Source organism: Megalops cyprinoides, chromosome 16 (genome assembly GCF_013368585.1).
Source record: "Megalops cyprinoides isolate fMegCyp1 chromosome 16, fMegCyp1.pri, whole genome shotgun sequence".
NCBI lineage: Eukaryota > Metazoa > Chordata > Actinopteri > Elopiformes > Megalopidae > Megalops > Megalops cyprinoides.
Window position 1 is genome coordinate 516,091 of NC_050598.1, and position 21,268 is coordinate 537,358.

At 46.0% G+C, this 21,268-nt stretch overlaps 1 protein-coding gene across 1 annotated transcript in view; it reads right to left on the minus strand.

Moving 5' to 3' along the window:
* Positions 1-647: 647 nt before the first annotated feature.
* Positions 648-21,268, minus strand: part of atg2a (autophagy related 2A) — a 31,091-nt gene continuing 10,470 nt past the window's right edge. The window contains exons 12-42 of the mRNA XM_036547794.1: positions 20,529-20,670; positions 20,300-20,398; positions 19,992-20,153; positions 18,475-18,733; positions 18,011-18,098; positions 17,676-17,838; positions 16,585-16,727; positions 15,636-15,763; positions 15,351-15,505; positions 14,759-14,909; positions 14,412-14,596; positions 13,990-14,070; positions 13,685-13,791; positions 13,442-13,534; positions 12,637-12,707; positions 12,217-12,293; positions 10,328-10,498; positions 9,851-9,977; positions 9,539-9,762; positions 8,597-8,820; positions 7,954-8,089; positions 7,592-7,807; positions 6,527-6,628; positions 6,147-6,231; positions 5,811-5,964; positions 5,374-5,443; positions 4,936-5,018; positions 4,466-4,587; positions 4,049-4,203; positions 3,246-3,398; positions 648-2,825 (exon numbers count right to left, since the gene is read on the minus strand). Coding sequence (XP_036403687.1) covers positions 2,589-2,825; positions 3,246-3,398; positions 4,049-4,203; positions 4,466-4,587; positions 4,936-5,018; positions 5,374-5,443; positions 5,811-5,964; positions 6,147-6,231; positions 6,527-6,628; positions 7,592-7,807; positions 7,954-8,089; positions 8,597-8,820; positions 9,539-9,762; positions 9,851-9,977; positions 10,328-10,498; positions 12,217-12,293; positions 12,637-12,707; positions 13,442-13,534; positions 13,685-13,791; positions 13,990-14,070; positions 14,412-14,596; positions 14,759-14,909; positions 15,351-15,505; positions 15,636-15,763; positions 16,585-16,727; positions 17,676-17,838; positions 18,011-18,098; positions 18,475-18,733; positions 19,992-20,153; positions 20,300-20,398; positions 20,529-20,670 — 4,363 coding nt within the window. The 3' untranslated portion in view covers positions 648-2,588. The remainder of the gene's footprint in view (positions 2,826-3,245; positions 3,399-4,048; positions 4,204-4,465; positions 4,588-4,935; positions 5,019-5,373; positions 5,444-5,810; positions 5,965-6,146; positions 6,232-6,526; positions 6,629-7,591; positions 7,808-7,953; positions 8,090-8,596; positions 8,821-9,538; positions 9,763-9,850; positions 9,978-10,327; positions 10,499-12,216; positions 12,294-12,636; positions 12,708-13,441; positions 13,535-13,684; positions 13,792-13,989; positions 14,071-14,411; positions 14,597-14,758; positions 14,910-15,350; positions 15,506-15,635; positions 15,764-16,584; positions 16,728-17,675; positions 17,839-18,010; positions 18,099-18,474; positions 18,734-19,991; positions 20,154-20,299; positions 20,399-20,528; positions 20,671-21,268) is intronic.

The following is a 21,268-nucleotide window of genomic DNA, read 5'->3' on the forward strand; positions in this document are numbered from 1 at the left end:
CCACTGTTGATTCATTCTTTGGTGTGAATGAAGACCGGGATTGGCTACCTCCTGTGGCATTCTCACACACTCTTAGGTCAGGTAGGTGCAGGCATTGTTAGGCTGTGGCTAGTCATGTAGTGGAACAGAAACACAATGTCAGTTGCAATTGCACTATGCCAGACATTATTATTTTAGATAAGGTGTTCAGGTAAAGTGACTTCAATAAACCCTTTGCTGGACCCTTCTCTCATTGCTATGGAATGACTTGTGTATTAATGTGTCTTTGTTTTTTTACTGAAGCTCTAAATATCCACAATCTAGAAATGTACATTTTAAAACACCTACTCAAGAACATGAGCATACTAGTATATAAAAAGGTGAGACTGACTCAGAGAATGATATAGGGAGAACTCATGGAAGTAACAGGATAAAACACCAAACAACCAATTAAACACAATAAATGTAGACAAACCAGCTGAGTCAGCATTTTTTCCCCATCTGACAGCCAAGTAAATCCAAGTGTGATGTTTTTTCTAACCAAAACACAATTTAATGAATTTTGGTGATCAATGAACTCAACTACCTTTGTGAGTTCAAGTTCAAGGAACTTCAAGGACAAATGTGTATTTATTCAGCACACAGTAATCAGGAATCCATGGGCCTGTAGATAGGATTGCAAATCATCATCAGAGCAAGTGGGCAAGTGAAGCTCAATAACCATTACATGAGTTATGAAAAGTAAAGGAATGATAGTCATCCGAGCCAACTCCAGCAATTATCCCTCACTGAATTTCAGCAAGTTACTGACAGTGCCAAGTGTTGAAGCCACTCATACACCCCATGAACTAAGAAGCTAATGAGAGGTTGTTAAAAGAAAACACGCACATCTCCACATGGCAGGAAGTCATGCAAATGCAGCCCAAAGCAGCGTATCAAATAACCAAACATCTGCACACTGTTTGGACCCAAAAATAATTTACTCTGGTGGTGCACAGGGGACCTTTTAATATAAAATTTAGGACCTGACTGAATTAGTTTGAATTGACAGAATTCAGCACTTGGGAAGCATTACAACAGTATGTGGGTACATTCACTCTTATTATGATATTAGGTAACCTCCATGCCTCCTGCGTTCATCCCAGCATCTTCAGTGTGGCATCCTCTCCTGTCCTCAGTCTCCATCCACAGCCTACAGCTGAGCAGCTCACATGTCAGAGGACTCATGGACATGCCCACAATCCCACGCACAGAGACTGGGAATCAAGGACATGCCCACTGCCCCTTCTCTCTTGCTATGCTCTTCCACTGTAATGCATGGAAAAACTTAACACAAGAATTTTTTTTTCAAGTTTTATTTTTTGTATTAATATTTTTTACTCCTTGTCTAGGTATGGTACAGTTTGTTCTTACAGCATATGATATAGTAATAATAATAGTAATTACAGAAATACACTCCAAAGCGCCAACCAACCAGTCACACTCATGTAACATGCACACACACCTAACCCAAAAACATGCATGCTCAGCCCCACACACACACACACACACACACACACACACACACTTCCCTTACACTTTATGCTCCATTAACAAATGATAATAAAAATGTAAAATGTCAAAAACCCCATTCTTCTCTCTCCTGCCACCACCAGCACACACCCCCATACAGAAGACTGTGGAAATCAAAATGGTAATATTCTCATAAAACAAAATTAAAAACAAAAGTAAAAGAAATGAAGGCAACTAATAAGCAAAAAGCAAAGACACGTCGAGCACATGTCCAAGGAGAGAATGCTAGACAGAGGCGATCTAGGCTAGGAGGGAGAACCCTCAGCCAGTCTTCCACAGGCATAACGCTCTCATAGCCAAACATAATTGCAGAACTGTTGCGTTAATGGCGCATGGACATCACTGACATGGGGGGGGGACAAGAGAGAGAAGTGGAAGAATGTAAGCACCGAAGTGTTCCCTAAATTAAACAGGCTTATGGCACAGACAGTAGCAAGCTGGAGGCAGGACAGCACAGCACAAGACACAGCACATACACAGGTGTGGGCATTGTGGGCAAGTGTGGAGTCGACACGCTTCTCTCCAACATTCAGCTAATGCTGAAAAGGCCACTTCATTCTAGTCCTTCCACCGTCACCGTCCCACAGAATTACTCCCACAGGTAATAAGACAATCTTATCTCTCTCAACATTTATCAGTAGCTATCTATGAAGAACAAACAGGAGAAAGAGTGTAGTCCTCCTTATGATCAATCGTTGATGGAGAACTAAGAACCAGCTCTGTGTTTTGTCCTGTATCGTTGACATCACTGAAATGCTTTTGTTTTAACTTGGTGCACAAAAAGTGATATGATTTCACATATACTGAGGGAGGGTTCTCTTACAGCAGCATGTGCAAGAGAACAAGGACACATTTTGGAAGCCATTTAAAACACTGTCTCTATGGGCAGCGGTAGTTGGATTTGTTTTCTTTTTTTGCATTTTTAACTTGTGTGCATGCACATACACGCACCCTGACATTCTCCCACTCCCTGCATGACTCAGGGCTGGAATAGCACACCTCCCCCCTTTCCCTCCCCCTCCCTCTCACTCTCACTCTCACTCCTGGCTTTCCTCTGTGCGCCACTTTAAGAAGTCCTCCTTCCTTGCATCTGGTTTGATCTGATTCCTCATGCCACCCAACAGATTGGAGGTGGCTTCCGAGGCAACAATCAGTGGGCGAACCACAGTCGGTGGGATCTGCCGCAGCACCCCACCCACTGCCCCAGGCAAGCCTTTTTGCTCGTGTCCGCGAGATGCCACGTCACACAGGGTCTGGGCCGTGTCAATCACTCCCTGAAGGGGCGGAGTCAAGAGAGAAAGTGTTATGCAGGGGCAGAACAAAGATGTTCCCGCAGTGCGAAGGAGGAACAAAGATGTTCCATGAATAAAAGGGCAATAAATAAATAATATTACCCTATTGGCTGCTCTCACTAGTACATTACTAGTGCATTTCAGGCACTACTGAACAATACTGTTTACAACACAACACTGTATGAGCAAAGGGGACTAACCAGTCCCTACCCTAAACACTGATACTACATGAGCCAAGAGCTCTAACCAGTCTCCAGTCGCTAAAGACTATATGAGCAAAGGGCACTAACCATGCCATGCCCTAAACACTGTACAAGTGAAAGGCCTGCTCTTACTGTATGAGTGAAGGTGGGCGTGAGGGAGTGAGTGTCCACACATACATACACACAGACACAGACACACCTCTCTCACGGTGTCATAGGCCTTGGCCACACCCTCGCGCAAGTCAGCTGGTTGGGGGGCACGGCGTGGGCGGGAGGCAGGGCGACCCTCTGTGATGCAGCGTGTCAGGGGGGGTGTCGGAGACAGGATGTCGTACACTGTCTCTGCTGTTGCCTGGAGACAGAGCGGCAACTGGTCACTCCCGCCATTCAGTCAGTACATCAGTGAATATGTTTAGATGTATCTGTAGCAATATTTTCCAAAAAATGCCATTCATGAGAATATGCTGCAGCTGTGAGTGCTGATTCCGCACTTCCACAACTAACTATTCTTAGTCAATATTCCAGAACAGTGCGAGTGGAATCTCAGTTTGAAGAGCTTACATTTTTGTCCTGAAAGCATCACTGGCAGAGCACTAATGCGTTTCCACATGCTTCCACTGCAAAAACCCATTCTGAAACCCTCTGCACAGATGGCCAGAAGGCCAAAGGTGTGATGCTAATGTGGGTCATGCTACTCCACATGTCCACAGGGTTGTCCTACACTGTTCTAAATATGTGGAGTGTGGATTCTGATCTTAGAAAACTGTCTGATCGGAATCTGATGTAGCTCCTTTTCTGCAAACTCCTCATATGGCTTTCCTGTTAGAACCTGTAGTATAATTGCGTTATCAATAAATAAGCATTTGAATTAAAAACAAAATTATGGTTAAAATAATACAGATATCAGATAGAAATTAAATAACTACATAAAAGTGGGCTATCAAGACTGCGTGCGCTTGTGTGTCATTACCTGTGTGTGTGTGTGTGCGCATGCACCAGTACCTGTATGGCCTGTACTAGTCTGTTGCTGAGCTCCAAGGCGGCAGATGCTGTAGACGTGCCAAAGGAGGCTGCCCCCCGTTGGAGACCCCGGATAATGCGGCCATCGCGCCTGTACTGTTCAATCGGCATCCAGAACAAGTCTCTCACCCCGTGGACTGGAGAGAGGGGGTGAGGAGTGGAGAGAGAGAGCAGGAAGACAGTCAGTTTGATCCAGCCTGACAGAAACATTACATTACGTTTATTCATTTGGCAGATGCTTTTATCCAAAGTGACTTACAAGTGAGGCAGCGACTTACAAGTGAGGCAAACACAGAAACACAGAAACTTCCAGCTACGTCAGAGAGAGAGAGAGGAGAAACAAGACCTGCCCAAAGTCTGTGTCCCAAAAAGGGGATCACAGAAAGTTCCTTAACTCACAGAGCTGCACCACAGAGTGCATGGGGCCCACTCCTCCCAGAATTCCCGGCAGCTGGTTCTTGCGGATGTCGGTTAGCCACTCATTGATGGCGTATTGAATGACCTTGTCCGCGCCCAGCAACCTGCGCCAAAGGGGGATAGAGGTCACTAACACTTGGCCTCTCTTCTAGAATATCAGGGTATGCAAGGGCAGGGCACTGTGCTGTAAAAAGATGCTATCTATCTTCACGTGTGACATGGAAATAAAATGACAAAGTGATCATTTAAAACATCCATTCAGGAAAAATGCGCTGTGTGGCCTACATGATTTTTTATGAGCAGTTGAGGTGATGCTGGTCTGTGAGAGATTTCATAGCAATGTTGCCAGGAGACTAAAGAACAGGAGGTAAAGAGAGACAGAGTGAAGAAAGAATAGAGGATGATGGAGGAAGGACGGAGAGAGAAACAGGCAGTAAACAAAAGGCTGATACCCATGTCGGCAGCATAGTCTCTTCAGTTTGAGCTCAGAGCAGTTGAGCTGGGCGAGACCAATCAAGATCCCCGCAAATGTCCCCTGAGAACACACAGGAAAGCCATCAGGGAAAAACAATGAGGTGCAGATACTGTAACAAACAGACAGTCACATGAACAATGTGATATAAGTCAGGCAAACATGTACAAACAATCAAATAGCAATTCACACAGATTACTGAAGCATTTAAGGTTTCGTCCATTGGACAAGACCAAAACAGCCCAAGTTTTGAATCTACAGCCTTCTAGTTATAGTCACATTCCCGAACTGGTATGTCACACTGTTATTCCAGTTTATCTCTGCTTTCTGTATCTCCAGCCAACCCACGACAAGAACAAGGTTTGAACTATCAGACTGACTCCAGGAAGAGGCCGATGTCCTTTCTCTGTCCTCATACCTGCTCAATGACGACATGCTTGCCATGATAATCCAGCCAAATAGGTACCTCTGAAGTGAAGCGAAACTCTCTAAAGACAGGGAGAGAAAGAAGAACGATAAGAAAGCAGGACAGAAGAGAGGGAAGAAAGAAAAGAGATGGACTTGACAAAAGGCTAGTGTACACAGAGGCTTGTTTCCTTCAGCCATCTTGATGTCTGCAGGGCTACAGATCCCTCTAAAAAATAAACTGTGTTTCCTCCCTTTACACAGAGCTGCTGTCCCTCTCTAATGGCTCTAATCAACTAGTACCCAGTATAACTGCTAGATAGTTGGGTTAAAAACCTACAAACAAGATACATGATCTGTCATCCACACAATAATAGGCTTCTACTTAACAGTCACAGGCATGTTAATGCAGCTTTTTAACGTTCAGCTGATTGTAAGGGCTTGGAATACCTGAAGTAAATTGGCTGATCAGTCGAAGAGGAGGAGCCAGCGGAGGAGGAGCTGTGTTCACTGACAGTAGTTTCCATGGAAGCACTTAGATCAGGTCCTAAACTGGCCCCTGACTCTACCTCTTCGGATGGCTTCTGGGAACCATCAGCCTTCACTACAAGACAGAGAGACAGCGGGGAGAGAGTGGGGGAGGAAGACGAGAGATAGAGGGGGACAGTGGGGAAGAGAGGGAGAGAGTGAGAGAGTGGTGGGGGAGAGTGAGAAAGTTAAAAACTGGGCAGCATCCTTTGAGAAAGGAAGCAGGAAGAGCATTACTATAGTCTGTAATAAATTTACCTTCGGTTGCTGGGTCAACGGGCAGGTAGGGAGTGATGCCACTGGCCAGACTGCTGAAAAAGTCTTTGAGGAAAAACAGAGCATCCTAGGAAAGAAAGGCAGAGACAGAATAAGAGAGGTGGAGGAAAAAAAATCAGGGAAGCAGACAGAGTCAGAGAGGTGGAGACAGAGTCTAAGAGGCAGACAGGGAGAGTCTGTGTAGCAGTACCTGGTCGATGTTGAGAGGGAGGGATAGCAGTGTATTAGGGTTATGCAGGTGTTGTGGTGTAGGTGTGTAGAGCTGTATAGCAGTACCTGGTCGATGTTTAGAAGGAGTAGTAGCAGTGTTGTAGCACTGTGTAGGCATTGTGATGTAGGTGTGTAGAGCTGTGTAGCAGTACCTGGTCGATGTTCAGGCGTAGGGGCAGTAGGCTGACCCTCAGGCAGCACTCTGGACCCCCCAGACCTGACTCAGGACACACCTGCAGAGCTTTCACTGTCAACTGAGAGAGAGAGACAGAAAGGGAGTGTGAGAGAAAGAAACAGAGGGATGGAGAGTGAGACAGACAGAGTTGGAGAGACAGAGGGGGGGAGATTGGATTTTTTACAAACCCTAACTGATATACACATACCAAAATCCAAAACAAAACAAGAACAAAGTTTTCTCTTGCTTTACGGATTTTCAAAAAATATTCTCATTCTTGTTAAGAAAAAGGAAAAACACAATGTCGTCAAATTGATGCATATGAAAAACAAGTGTGCAGTGGTAACTGGAAACAAACATTCTTTCTCTGAAAGGCACAGAGTGAGACAGGGATGCAGTCTGACTCCCACCCTGTTTAATATCTACTTCAATAAACTGGCAAAACCATTAAAGCAGTCTGCAGCACCTTGTCTCATTCTACACAGCACAGAAATTAAGTGCCTACTGTAAATGCAAATGACCTGCAGATGACCTGTTGATGTTCACACTAACCAAAGAGAGGCTACAGCAGCAATTAGAGCTTTTGCAACAGTTCTGTCAGGCCTGGGCCCTGAATCTCAAAAGACAAAAATAATTACATTCCAGAAAAGATCCAGGTGTCATAGAAATGGACAGAATTTACACACTTGGTTCTACTAACACAGAACAAAGGACTAGTTACACATACTTAGGGGACACATATTTAAGACTAAAAATTAGTTCAACTGGAGATTTTTGCTTGGCCACAAAAAAAGTTAAAAAACAAAGAGGAACTATCTGTGCCATACAAAGAACCACTCAATTTGATATACCATTAAGGATCTGGCTCAATCAATCACAGAACCAACTGCACTGTATGACAGGGAAGTGTGGGGTTCACTTACACAACACTCCTACCAACCTTGCATGCAGAATTCTGTGAAGGTATGCCACATAGAAGAACCCAAAACAATGCATGCAGGGTGCGTTGCCACAGAGAACAGGTAAGGGGCATTGATCTCACCATGTTGGAGTGCGCCCGGCGGGGCATGCTCTCACTCGTGTACAGGTAGAGGAACTTGTTGATTTGGGAGGAGGCCAGCCGGTCGCGCACCTCCAACTCCTGCACAATGAACACCTGCCTGGAGAGAGGCTGCTCCCTGACCCCTGCACCCTCTGTGTCCTGCCCCGGAACAGACAGAGACACTGGCAGCGGGTACGACTCGTGCTGGAAGCTGACCTAGGGACGGGTGTAGTGCATGTGGTTAATGAGACACATGCACAAACAAGCTGGTGTACTGACACACACACACACACACAAACACACACACACACACTCAGACTCACTCACTCACAGGTGTGAAGTGATGTTGGTGCTAACTCTACCTTGGTGAGCTGTATCTCCATGAGGAGACTGTGCTGTCGGCCACTGCCCCCTGCCCAACGCCAGGAGTTCTGGGGACGAGGAGGAGCTGCAGAGCGAGAGGGGGAACCACGTGCACCGGAGGGAGCAGGGCGCCCCCTGGGAGTAAAAAAGGGGAAGGGAGTAAAAGACAGGGAGTCAGAGAAAGTCAGAGGGAGAAAGTGAGAGAGGGAAGAAAGGAGAGAATGAGGGAGGGAAGGAGAGTGAGAAGGGTAAAAAAAGAGGGAGGGTAAAAAAAAGAAAGAAGAGAAAGATTAGAGAGTAAGGGAAGTCAGAAAGAGGGGAGAGGAGGGAAGGAGAGAGGGAGGCAGGAGAAACAAGGAAAAATAAGTTAAGCTAAGCTAAGCTCACCGGTTAGCTTAAAACATTATTACAACATCACTAATCGCAATAATGTTGCAGTTAATTGCCTGACCAATTTGAACACACTGTTGTACATCACTCTAGATCAGTGGTTCTCAACCGGTGTGCCGTGACCAAATAGGCATATTTGTTATCATTTTTCCCCATATTTGACTGATGAAACAGAAATAAACAGAAAAAACGGATTTGTAGTGAAGTGAGGTCTAGTCATGTGGAATGAGTGGCAGGTGATAAAGTGCATACCTGTGCTGGCTGTGGGTGGAGATAGGCTTTCCCCCGAAGTCTCTGCCCCCATACAGATGCCAGACCACAGACACCTCCCTCAGCACAACCCTGTTCTGGGGCACTGGGAAACGGGAGGGGGCACGCAGGAGGTCAGAGCTGCCCCGGGGGCGAGAGAAGTAACCGTCCCGAACCTGGATAGGGCTGGGGCACAGGACTGTCACCACCGGCTCCCCATCTCTGGGCTGGGGGGGGGACAGACATGTGGGTTTTAGGCTTTAGAAAAGTGCTGCACTTGTGCAACTGAATACAGTTCTCAGACACCCTCACACGCAGCAAACGGCTGTGTTTCACACTACAAGTCCCACAGTGTACTATGGCGGCGTGGGCCCTCATTGGAGGATAGATGCTGCTCACCTAATGTCATCCAAGTATCTAATGGGCACCTCTGCCACTATGGGATCCCACTCATCGTTGGGAATTTGACCCAAGGCCATAGGGCTCATTCTGCACTTAAGGCAGACACCTTGCCAACTGAGCTTCTTCTGACCTATTTTTGTCTTATTGTCATCAAAAGTGTTTCAGTGCCTTACAGAATTACAGTGCAACTTCTTCAGAAACAGGAGGGGAGAAAAGTGGAGGGTGAGAGGGTGGGTCTCTAAGAGAATAAAGATAAACACAGAGTTTCCTGTTGTAAGACAGATGGAGAGACAGAGGGAAGGAGAGAAGAAGGGGGAGAGAGATAGAGAGGGAGATGGAGAGAGAAATAGGGAATGAGAGGGAGAGAGACAGCGACACAGGGAAGGAGATTGGTAAAAAGAGAAAATGAGAGAGAGAGATAGGAGAGGAGCAGAGGAGGGGAGAAAGAGAGGAAGGGAGAGAGACAGACAGATGGAGCGAGAGGGAGAGAGACAGTGAGACTGAGACGTAGAGAAAGTGAGATAGGGAAGGAGAGAGACTCACTGGAATGCCTATCCCCGGGGCTTCCAGTATGCAGAAGTCATCATTGTCAGTGGAGCCCTCTGACCCCTCCTCTGATCCCACGTCAGGCTGAGATTCCTGGGCCGCTGAGACCAGGCCATCAAGCGCAGGTTCCTCCTGTTCCTCAGGAGGGCAGAGCTTGGGGGCCTCTCCAGGAAATAGGTATACTGAGACAGGTGAGCCCCTCGGGACTGATGCTGGAGAACCTGGGGAGTGCCTAAAATCAATACACCAACTGACCAATCAGCTCACACATGCCATGAAACGGGCCGGATGGCCTCAGCCTCTTCTCACCTGAATCCACATCCTCATCCCGTTGAATCCTCTCCATGTCAATCAGAGCATCAGTGAGATCGTATTGGTTGATCTCGGCTGTTTCGGCAGGAAGGCAAGGCGGCAGGGAGGCAGGACTTTCTGACAGCTGGGGGAGGAGGGTACATTCACCACACCGAATCAGAATGGCACCCGATTGCAGGTTCAGCAGGTTCAGCCATTCACTCGTATCCATATTTTGACAGCTACTATATTAGCCAGCACACTCATGCTGTAACCAGTTTCTTTTGTTTTAAGAATAGCTTCATTACAGTATGACCAATTCCATCCCAGCTATCTGCTAACTTTGTACCCCACCAGCCTGTGCTGTTCCATTTTGCAGTTCAATGGTTCACTCTTCATTAGCATGCCTACTAACTAAACACTACAGCACTCTCAGTCAGTCAGTGTGGTGTGCAAGTCCGTTTCAGACCCCCTCCCCAAACCCGCCCCTCTCACCAGAAGCTTCTGTCCCGCAATCTCTGTGGGGGAGGCGTGCCTGGGGGGCGGGTGCAGATCGCCGTGGGCAACCAGGTACTGCAGAAGGTTGATGAGTGCTGCGCAGGAGTCAGCGCAGGTGTGCAGGTGGAGCACGTTGTTGGAGCAGCGCAGCTCAAACAGGGGCTGGGTCTGTTGGGGGGGGGAGAGAGCTGATCTGTCACCCAGAGGAGGTGTCCAGCCTTTCAGCACAAACACACACCTTTCCTCACTCTTAGCCATTCACTCAGACACCCTGCCTCTCCCTCTCCTTCTAACAAGTGGAATATCAGGGCACAATGTGCACTCTAATATACAGTCCCCTCCACAATTATTGGCACCCCTGGTAAAGATGAGTAAAAAGGGTTATAAGAAATTCACCTTTTGGTGAATTAGCTTGGTCTCATACTGAAAAAATGAGGAAAAATACAACCTTTAATTGAAGTAAATTTATTCAGAGAAAAAAAATTACCTCATCAAGAAATAATTATTTTTAACAAAATCAATAGTGCCACCCCTACATTTAATACTTTGTACAACCTCCCTTTGCCAATAAAACAGCACTGAGTCTTCTATAACATCTTATAAGGTTGGAGAATACAGAGCAGGGAATTTGAGACCTTTCCTCTTTACAGAATCTCTCCAGATCGTCCAGGGTCCTAGGTCCTCTCTTGTGCACTCTCCTCTTTAGCTCACCCCACAGGTTTTCTATGGGGTTTAGGTCAGGGGACTGAGATGGCCATGGCAGAAGCTTGATTTTGTGTTCAGTAAACCATTTTTGTGTTGATCTGGACATATGTTTTGGATCATTGTCCTGCTGGAAGATCCACCGACGACCCACTTTTAGTTTCTTGACAGAGGCGGCCAGATTTTGATTTAAAATGTCCTGGTATTTCATGGAGTCCATGATGCCATGTACCCTAACGAGGTTCCCAGGGCCTTTGGAGGAAAAACAGCCCCACAAAATCACAGACCCTCCACCACTGATGAGGTTCTTTTCGGTATAAGCATCCTTCTTTTTACGCCAAACCCACCTTGAGAGCCAAAAAGCTCAATTTTCGTTTCATCTGACCATAGAACACGGTTCCAGTCAAAGTCCCAGTAGCGTTTAACAAACTCCAGGCGCTTATGTTTGTGGTGAAATGACAGGAAAGGCTTTTTTCTGCCATGCATTCCAATTAATCTGTTGGCATGGAGGTGGCGTCTGATGGTAGTTTTCGAGACTTGGTGACCCCAAGATGCTACTTTTTTCTGTAACTCTCCAACAGTGATCCTTGGAGATTTTTTTGCCTCTCTTACAATCCTCCTCACTGTGCGTGGTGGCAAAATACACTTGGGTCCTCGTCCAGGCAAGTTTGTCACAGTTCCAGTTGACTGGAACTTTTTAATTACTGCCCTAACAGCAGATATGGGCATTTTCAGGCGAGTAGCTATTTTTTTTATAGCCATTCCCCTAACTTATGAAGGTCAACACACTTCTCCCTTATTTGATTTGTGTGTTCTCTTGTCTTTCCCATGCTGAAGAATGACTAAGGGAATTTGGCCTCTGTGTCACCTCATATTTATACCCCAGTAGAACAGGAAGTCATGGATTACTGCTTGAAAGTTCCAAAACACTCTGATCAACTAAAAAAAAGTAAACTATAAATGGAAAAAATGCTTCAGTTACATTTTGTTTATAAGAATTTCTAGGGGTGCTAATAATTGTGGCACACATGATTTTGTTAAAAATAATTATTTCTTGATGAGGTTTTTTTTTTTCTCTGAATAAATTTACTTCAATTAAGCGATTGTAAAGCTCATAGTGACCCTCGGGTGGCCATTGGTGAATCAGCATTAAGTGAGGAAGGACACGGTTCACAGAGACTCACCAGTTTCCCTGAGTCACTGCCTTTCCAAGTGGTGATGGCCAGCTCCAGCAAGTCAATGTCAACCACACACACATAGTCTATGGAAGAGAGTCAATATAAACACTAACACACATTATCAATATCAGCACCAATGAATGCATACTCTATGAAAGAATGAATATAAACAGTGACACATGAGTAATCTATGAAAGAGAGTCAATACAAACACCCACACACATATCTAGGACAGAGAATCAATATAAACACCTACAACATGCATAGCTGATATATACACCCAATAGATGTAGTTAAAGATAAGGAGAGAACAGACAATCAATACAAGCAACCACACAAACACATGAACATGAGGTGCATGTTCACTCACGCACATTCATGTGAAAATCACCCCTTAAGGTGTTGAAGGGTTAAAGAAGGTCGTACCTCGCCTCAAGTCCACCATGTCGCTTTCGCACTTATCCGACAAGTACAACGCAGAGTCATCCAGAATGAACCTGACAAACAAACATACATGATTCTTTTTCTGATCCAGTCACACCATACACACAGCCACAGCCACAAAACTGTTTGCACTGTAGTTACAGAACACACACACACACAAAATACTATACACACACACACACACACACACACACAGAGTACTGGTTCTTCTACAGTTACACCATGCAAACCAACACACACACAATACTTTTTTGGCTGTAGTTACACCACACACACATAAACATGTGGTCACACACACAGACAAACACAGACACACAAAATACTGTTTCCGGTATATTTACACCACACATGCACAGAATACTGATTCACACACAACACACACAGACACACACATGGGCACACAGAGTACTGCTTCTGACACACAGCAGACACACACACGAGAACGCGCACACACGCACACACACACGCGCACACGCACACACACATACACACACACAGTACTGTTTCTGCTGTCCTTACACAACACGAACACACACACAGACATGGTATTGTTTCTGCTACAGTTACACCACACATGCACAGAGTATTGATTCTTCTATAGTTACACCACACAAACTATATATTTTTGGCTATAGTTACACCACACACACACACACACACCACACACAGAGACACATACATGTGCACACACACAGAGTACTGCCTCTGCAATAGTAACACCACACACAAAACTGTTTCTACTATAGTTATACCACACACAATACAGTTTCTGCTATTTTGGTTGAACCTGAGGTGGAAAGTCGCAGTGTCCACAATAATGTTGCTGGAGAGAGAGAAGGATTCTGCAGTGAACATCACTCTCAAAGGGAGATAGAGAGGCCTGAGAGAGACAGAAAAGAGGAGAGAGAGCCTGTCTGTTATTTATGCTTTTGTTCTCCCCTTTCAGCACAGAGTTGTTCTCATAACATAGGCAGAAGTTGTGATGGGGCAAGTTATGTTGGCTAGATGGTGTGTAACAGCACTGTGTTACCTGTAGTCCACAGCACAGCTCACCAGGTGAGTGTGCAGCACAGTGATCACTGCTGGAGGGGTGTAACCAAGGATGGGCTCGTCAATCACATCTAGGAAATCTACCAGCTGCCAATCAGACAAAACATTGGTCATTGTACTGTCCACACACTTACCAGCTAACTGACTGACATTTCAGTGACAATTACCATGCTCTCTCTGCATGCTAAAGCCAACAACACACAGCATGATTTGTGGATCTTGTACTGAAGCATAACATGACTGTAAGGAAACAAAAGGAAATAGACTGGGCAGGGAGGTGGGTACCTGTTCATGCCAGCTATGATTGGTTAATGCCATGTAATGTCGAAGTGTAGCACCTTGGAGACGAAGAGCGACCAGGAACTCCTGAGAACAAATGGAGATACACTCTTCTTGGGTTTGAAGGCACCACAGGTATGTATACATTTTCATACACAAATGCACACAGACACAGATCCACACACTTATCTACTAAGATATTACACAAAAAAAACACACACTCATACTTATATACTAAGATTATACTACACTAAGTATATGAAAACCACACACAGAAATACACACTACAATCACATGAACACCTATACACACACACACACGTGAAGCAATAGGGCACACACAGACATTGTATTGTCTCTTGTTCTATAGTTTTTCATCAGCCCTAAGTTTAGATGAAATAGATTCAAAAAGTGAGAAAAAAATCTAACCTTGACATTCTTCTGAAGGTCCAGGGTGATTTTGATGGCAGTGGATAGCATGTAGCCCTCCTGCTCCCTGTTACCCACACTGCTCACCCCCACCTCTGTGGGATAAATGGTAGGGTCCAGGTGTTCAGGTGGAGTGAAGCGGGGCATCTCCAATCGCACAGGAAGGGGGGTGTCTGGGACAGCCGCTGCAGCGGAGGATGGAGATAGAAAGGGTAGGGTGGGAAAAGAAGACTGATTAACATGACTATTATCACTAGAAAGTATACTGAGAGTATCTAACTGACCCTGATGTCAATTACTCCTGTGAGACCACTGTTCTAGTGGACCACTGGCTCCATTCTCCTTACCTCTGTGGTACACCTCCACTCTCTTGCTCTCTAGACACAGAAAGTTGAGGTGGGGGTTACCCTGGTACTGTGTTACACTGAAAATCTTCCCCCCCTCCACATCCAGGACCACCTCTCCATGGCAGTGCTCGAGCTGCTGCCCTGTTTCGCCCTGCAGGACACAAAGTGGAAAACAGTGGAGACAGGGAGAATAGGGGACGGACACACATGCACACACTCATACACACATCATACAAACATACATACATACACACACACACACACACACACACATACACATACACATACACATACATACACACATACACACACATACACTCACTCACTCACTCACTTTCAAAGAACCATGCCATACACACACACACACACACACACACACACACACATACACATACACATACACATACATACACACATACACACACACACACACACACACACACATACATACACATACATACACACATACACACATACACACACATACACACACATACACACACATACACACACATACACTCACTCACTCACTCACTTTCAAAGAACCATGCCATACACACACACACACACACACACCCAGTTTACCCCTCACCTTGCTGTCCGTCATGGCCTGGACACGCCCCCTCCCAATGTGAATTGTCAGGGACAGGAGGCTCTGGGCATGTCCTGTGTGCGGCCCCCCTGCCCGCTGCTTCACAAATTCACCGTCTTTGACGCATGGAGCCTCCTCCTCATCAGAGTCTGAGTCTGTGAACAGAAATCGGAGGGAATGAACAACTTCCTCACTCGCCAACAATGTGACCTCCGCACCAAAAGTTTGGGAGTGGCGTGAAAGTTCACCACCGCTGTGGAAGGGCGTAGCGGCAGAGACACCCACCGAGCCTGAATGCAGACTTGCACAGCTGAAAGTCGTCATCCTGCACCTGCAGCGAGCAGCGCCGGGGGCTGTGGGGGCCGGAGGGAGTCTCAGGCGGGGGCTCCCACATCAGCAGGTCATTATTGATCCTGGGGAGAGGGGACAGGCAGAAATGCAATGTCACAAGAACATGGAGAGAATGTTACGCCTGAACACAGTCAGCACGTCCTACTTCACCACTCAATGGAGGACTGACCATCACTTAACGACTTAATAATCACTCATTTAAATATGATGTGTCTATTCTCTCCTATTTCTAGGAGATTATCTGACTTGCCTTTTGTAGGGGGACAGGGAATAATCGCATGTTTATCCCATTCAGTCTCACACTGAGGTCTTCCTGTTGTTTGATTCTCTCTGGAAACAGTTCTCTGCAAAGCACTCTTTACAGGCCTTATCTAATTGATCCGAACTACCTAAAATGTCCAGGAGCCCACTGTAGCACTACACTAAACAAGGTTGTGTAAACTCCCGGTACCTGTAGTATACACCATTACAAGAGTAGTGTACGCTCTCGTTTCCTGTAGTATGCAACGTTACAGGAGTAGTGTACACTCTCGGTACCTGCAGTATACACCATTACAAGCAGTAGCGGACACTCCCGGTACCTGCAGTATATACCATTACAGCAGTTGTGCACACTCCCGGTACCTATAGTATACACCATTACAGGAGTAGTGTACACTCTCGATACATGTAGTACACACCATTACAGGAGTCGTGTACACTCCCGGTATTTTCATTATACGTCATTACAGGACTACTAAACACTTGTGGTAACTGTAGCATACACCATTACAGGAGTTGTTAACACTTACAGTACCTGTTGTATATGCTATGGTTGGAGCGTAGTGGACACTCCAGCACCTGTAGTATACACTATGACAGCAGTAGTGAACACCTACAGTACCTGTTGTACACACTCTGGTAGGCCTCCTTGCTGGGCAGCAGTATGACAGCCAGGGGCAGAGTGATGTCCACTACACACTGACACTGAGACACACACTGAGACTGAAACTCCCTCATCTCCACTGGATCAGCTGGGATCACCATCTGAGAGGAGAGAGGGAGAGAGGGAGAGAGGAGAGAGACAAAAGAGAGGGCGATAAAGAGAGAGGGAGGGAAAGAGGGAGAGAAACAAGAGGAAGATAGAGGAAAGGAGAGGGATGGAGATGAGAGAGGGAGAGGAAGATAAGGAGTGAGAGAGAAAGACAAAGGGTGGGAGGGGCAGAAAGAGAAGCAGTACAAGAGGAGGAAAAAGAGGGAGGGAGAGGAAGAGAAGAAGGGAGATCGGTGGGATGGTGAGAGGACACGGAAAGGGAAAATGAAATCACTTTAAAATGGACTGTAAAAACAGGCTTGCGAACACAGCTGTTAGAAGAGAAGCTTTTCAATGTTTGGTCACACTCAGAAGGAATCAATTAACTAACAGCAACTGGGAATATTTCTCTGACCAAACTGACTGTGAGCAGCTTTTCAACTGAGATGTCTACGTTCTAGGGATCCCTGCAAATGGGAAACCCACCAATACTGTACTCCACCAATAGGAGAAATGGAAGAAAAAGTGAGCAATATCTACATTTATGTGATAGTGATATAAACATGTGTAATATGCAAAATAAATTCAAGACATCATGGGTTAGTGGTGACACTGGGAGCAGGAAATGCTGCCTCACATGAATCACAAACTCACAAAATGTAAAGACCCTCTGCACATGCTTCCATAATATACTGAATGGACCTTACAGATAATGAACACAGCCCTATGCAGTGGTTTTCATTTCAGTTAAAATGGAAGAGAACCCCCTGCTAGCCCACACAGTCAGCACCACCCTGGCTCTGACCAAGCTGTGCTCTGCTTTATTTCATCAGGCAGGCAGGACTATGCTTCAGGGGGGTGAAGACAGAAGCTTACATAAACAGATGAGGTACACAGTCACATGAGAGAGACAGAGGAAGAATGGGAGGGAGAGACAGAGTGAGAGGGGTGTGTGGGTATACCTCTTCAGTCTCAAACATGGTGCGGTTGGAGGAGAAAGGGGAATTCTCTCGCTCCCTCAGCTCGCAGGGGCTCTCCAGGGACATGGAGGCCAGGTCTCTGTCCCCACCAAGCCTGGCCCTGTGGTCACCATCCCCACCGCCCCCACTCACCCGCACAGAGATCCTGCAGAAAGTGACCCGCCTGTCACACACATTCACCCTCATGTGTCCTTATATACTTCAATCAGAAAGGACAAGACAAACACACACACACACACACTTATACATGCACACATTCACCCACAAATGCACATGTATACCCAATCACAAACACACACACACACACACACACTCACAAAGGCATGTTGCCTGGGCTGCTGGACTCTGGGTTCATCTGGACTCGTATGCAGGGGAAAGACCCCCCCTCCCAGTCCTCGTACACTCCTGAGAGAAACAGAGAGAAACCCATTCTTTACAACTGCTCACAAGGAGTTTAGAACATAACACCAGTAAACAGAAAATAAAGCTCCATTTCTCCTAGGTTTTGCTGACCCTTTTCTTATCGTTTGCCTTTTCTTTAATTCCTTTACCATATGAGCACTGCACTAATGTGCAATGTGTATATTTCTGTCATCATTATTGTTACATTTTTATAATTTTCATGATATATTTCACATGTATAAACTTGATCTACCAACACTGCACTGAAAATCCTTGTTAATAAGTTGAACAAAACTGAACTGAGAGAAAGAAAGAGAGCAAGGGGGCTGAGAGATGAAAGAAGGAGTCTGCCCCTGGCTCGCAGAGAGAGGCCCCGAACCGTGGAGGTCGCAGAAGCGGGCCTCAAGTAGCTGCGTCATGCGGGCATTGGCAGTAGCCTGCGGCTGGGGGTCAGGGCCCTGCTGAGAGCGCAGCTCCAGCTGCAACACGTCCAGGCTCAGCGTCTCACTCCGTACTGCCCGCTGGCCAGGCGGGCGGCGCTGTCCTGGGGGGCGTAGGTCCGGGATGGGGAATCGGACCTTCAGAACCAGGTGGGGAGACAGCACCATGAGGGAGGAGTGGAGCTCACAATATTGCACCTAGAGAAGAGAGAAAGATAGAGAAAGTTGAAAGTCGCGCTAATGACATACAGACCCAATCACTACAGCCCTGTATGGCAGAGCATAGCTGTGGGGTACAGCAATCTGCGAGCAAGTGTATTGAGACAGTGAGAGAACACAGCTTTGAGCAGATGTGCACTGGCGTATAGCCCTTGGTGGGTGTGTATTGAAGAATGGTTGTGAGAATAAGTGGATTGGAGTATAGCTCTGAGGTATAGTGGGAGACAGTGTTTATGAATATATATTATATGTCCAAAATTATTGGGACACCTGGGCATTTCATTTTGTGGTTAAGTGTGGATGTGTCCATGTAGCTATTAGTTTTATCACTCGAACCTAATTTATGGTGTGGCGAAAACAGTTACAAGTTTTGGCAACTATTAACATTTTCAAAACATCTCTTTATGTGGTAGGCACACAATTGCCTGATGACTACCCTTATTTCCAACATTTTAATAATATGTATGACATTAATTCTGCCAAACAAACTGACAATTCCATGACATTAACTTAATTTTAAAAGGTAACTACATACTTATTGAGTGCAGACAAGTGAACAAAAATGACCATCACTTCAATTAGGCCTGATTGAAGTCTATATAAACCTAACAAGGTTGGAACATGGTCACAGAAGATGAAGCTGAAATTGACATAAATATGACTTTCCCAATGTCTGATGGAATATGCAGCAAAAATATTGTGGGTTTTCAGAAAAAAAAAGTGAGTGTCCCAATAATTTTGGACCCCAGTGTGTGTATATATATATATATATATATGAGTGGCTGTGTGCTGGAGTATAGCCTTGAGTGGCTGTGTGCTGGAGTATAGCATTGAGTGGCTGTGTGCTGGAGTATAGCGTTGTGTGGCTGTGTGCTGGAGTATAGCATTGAGTGGCTGTGTGCTGGAGTATAGCGTTGAGTGGCTGTGTGCTGGAGTATAGCGTTGAGTGGCTGTGTGCTGGAGTATAGCCCTGCGTGGCTGTGTGCTGGAGTATAGCCCTGCGTGGCTGTATGCTGGAGTATAGCGCTGAGTGGCTGCGTGCTGGAGTATAGCGCTGAGTGGCTGCGTGCTGGAGTATAGCGCTGAGTGGCTGCGTGCTGGAGTATAGCACTGAGTGGCTATGTGCTGGAGTATAGCCTGGCATGGCTGTGTACTGGAGTATAGCGCTGAGTGACTGCGTGCTAGAGTACAGCCCTGAATGGCTGTGTGCTGGAGTACAGTTCTGGGCTGTAGTTACGTGGGAGAGGGCGCTCCCTTCGCTCTGTGCTGTTCTGTGGCTTAGGGCCTGGATCAGATGCTCCAGTCTACTCAGCATGTCAAGATCCAGCTCTGTGCTCATCTCCCCCAGCTCCACCTGCAGCGTGCTGTCCTGATACACCACACGCTGCTTAGCACTGTTCTGTGGAACAGAACACACACACACACACATACACGCAGGCATTTAATACACATACACACAAGCTCAGGAAAATGCACACTATTACATTCAGACACCACAGTGAGCACCCACACGCATATATGGCACAGCTAACATAGCACAGTTACCTTACGATGCTGTCTCTCTGTCAGGCTGTAATGTAGCTGGGCACAGGGCCTGGCTGTCTTCCCCACAGCGAAGGAGCCGATGTTCTGAAACTGCAGCAGCTACAGGAAAATGGCCAGAGATACATGAAAGGATCTCTGCTTTATATACTTAAATAGCTGTGTAATATTATATGCTGGGATGATGGATGTAATTATGTGTTGATATGTTGCAAGTTGTGATGTTGTGTACCTCAGTATACTGGGGTGGCCCTGGCTCCCACAAGCATTCCAGCAGCTCCAGCCGGCTGAAGGAGACGTCAGAGGTCACCTGCCGTGCATGGCGGCCCCCACTCCTCATCTCACACAACACCTGGACCGCAGCACCCGTCATTCTGCCAAAAACAGAGCACCAATTACATTATAACCCTCTCCACATATTCTACTCAACTTCAAAACCAATGACACTGAGGCTCATATATCTATAGCAATTCTAAAGAAGGAGGAGATCTCTGATTAATGTCAGCACCACTCTGTCAGCTGGAACCAGGCACAACACATGATGGGAAAGAACAGGGCACTAGGCAGGGGCCAACTGCCCTGGACAACCAAGTTAACGTCCTTTTCTATCTTCATTTAAACTGTACTTAAAAAGCTATCTTAACTGAGAATACCTTCTCATTTACAAGAAGGGCTACATGAGAGCAAGGGACACAACAAAATAAAAATAGACAAATAATACAATTGTATCAATTTATAGAAATTGTTTTATAAATTATAGTTGTCATATCCATTTTGAACATCATAGGTCAGAAAGGATGGTATTATGAATGACGACTACTCCATGACAGAGACTAACTAGAGAAACTAGTGCTCAGTGGTAGCTATGCAAAAACATAAGTGGTATAATGAGTCAGACTTGCTCCAGCTCTACAATGGGAAAGTGGTATAATGAGCCAGGCTGGATCCAGCTCTACAGCAGGAAAGGAGTAT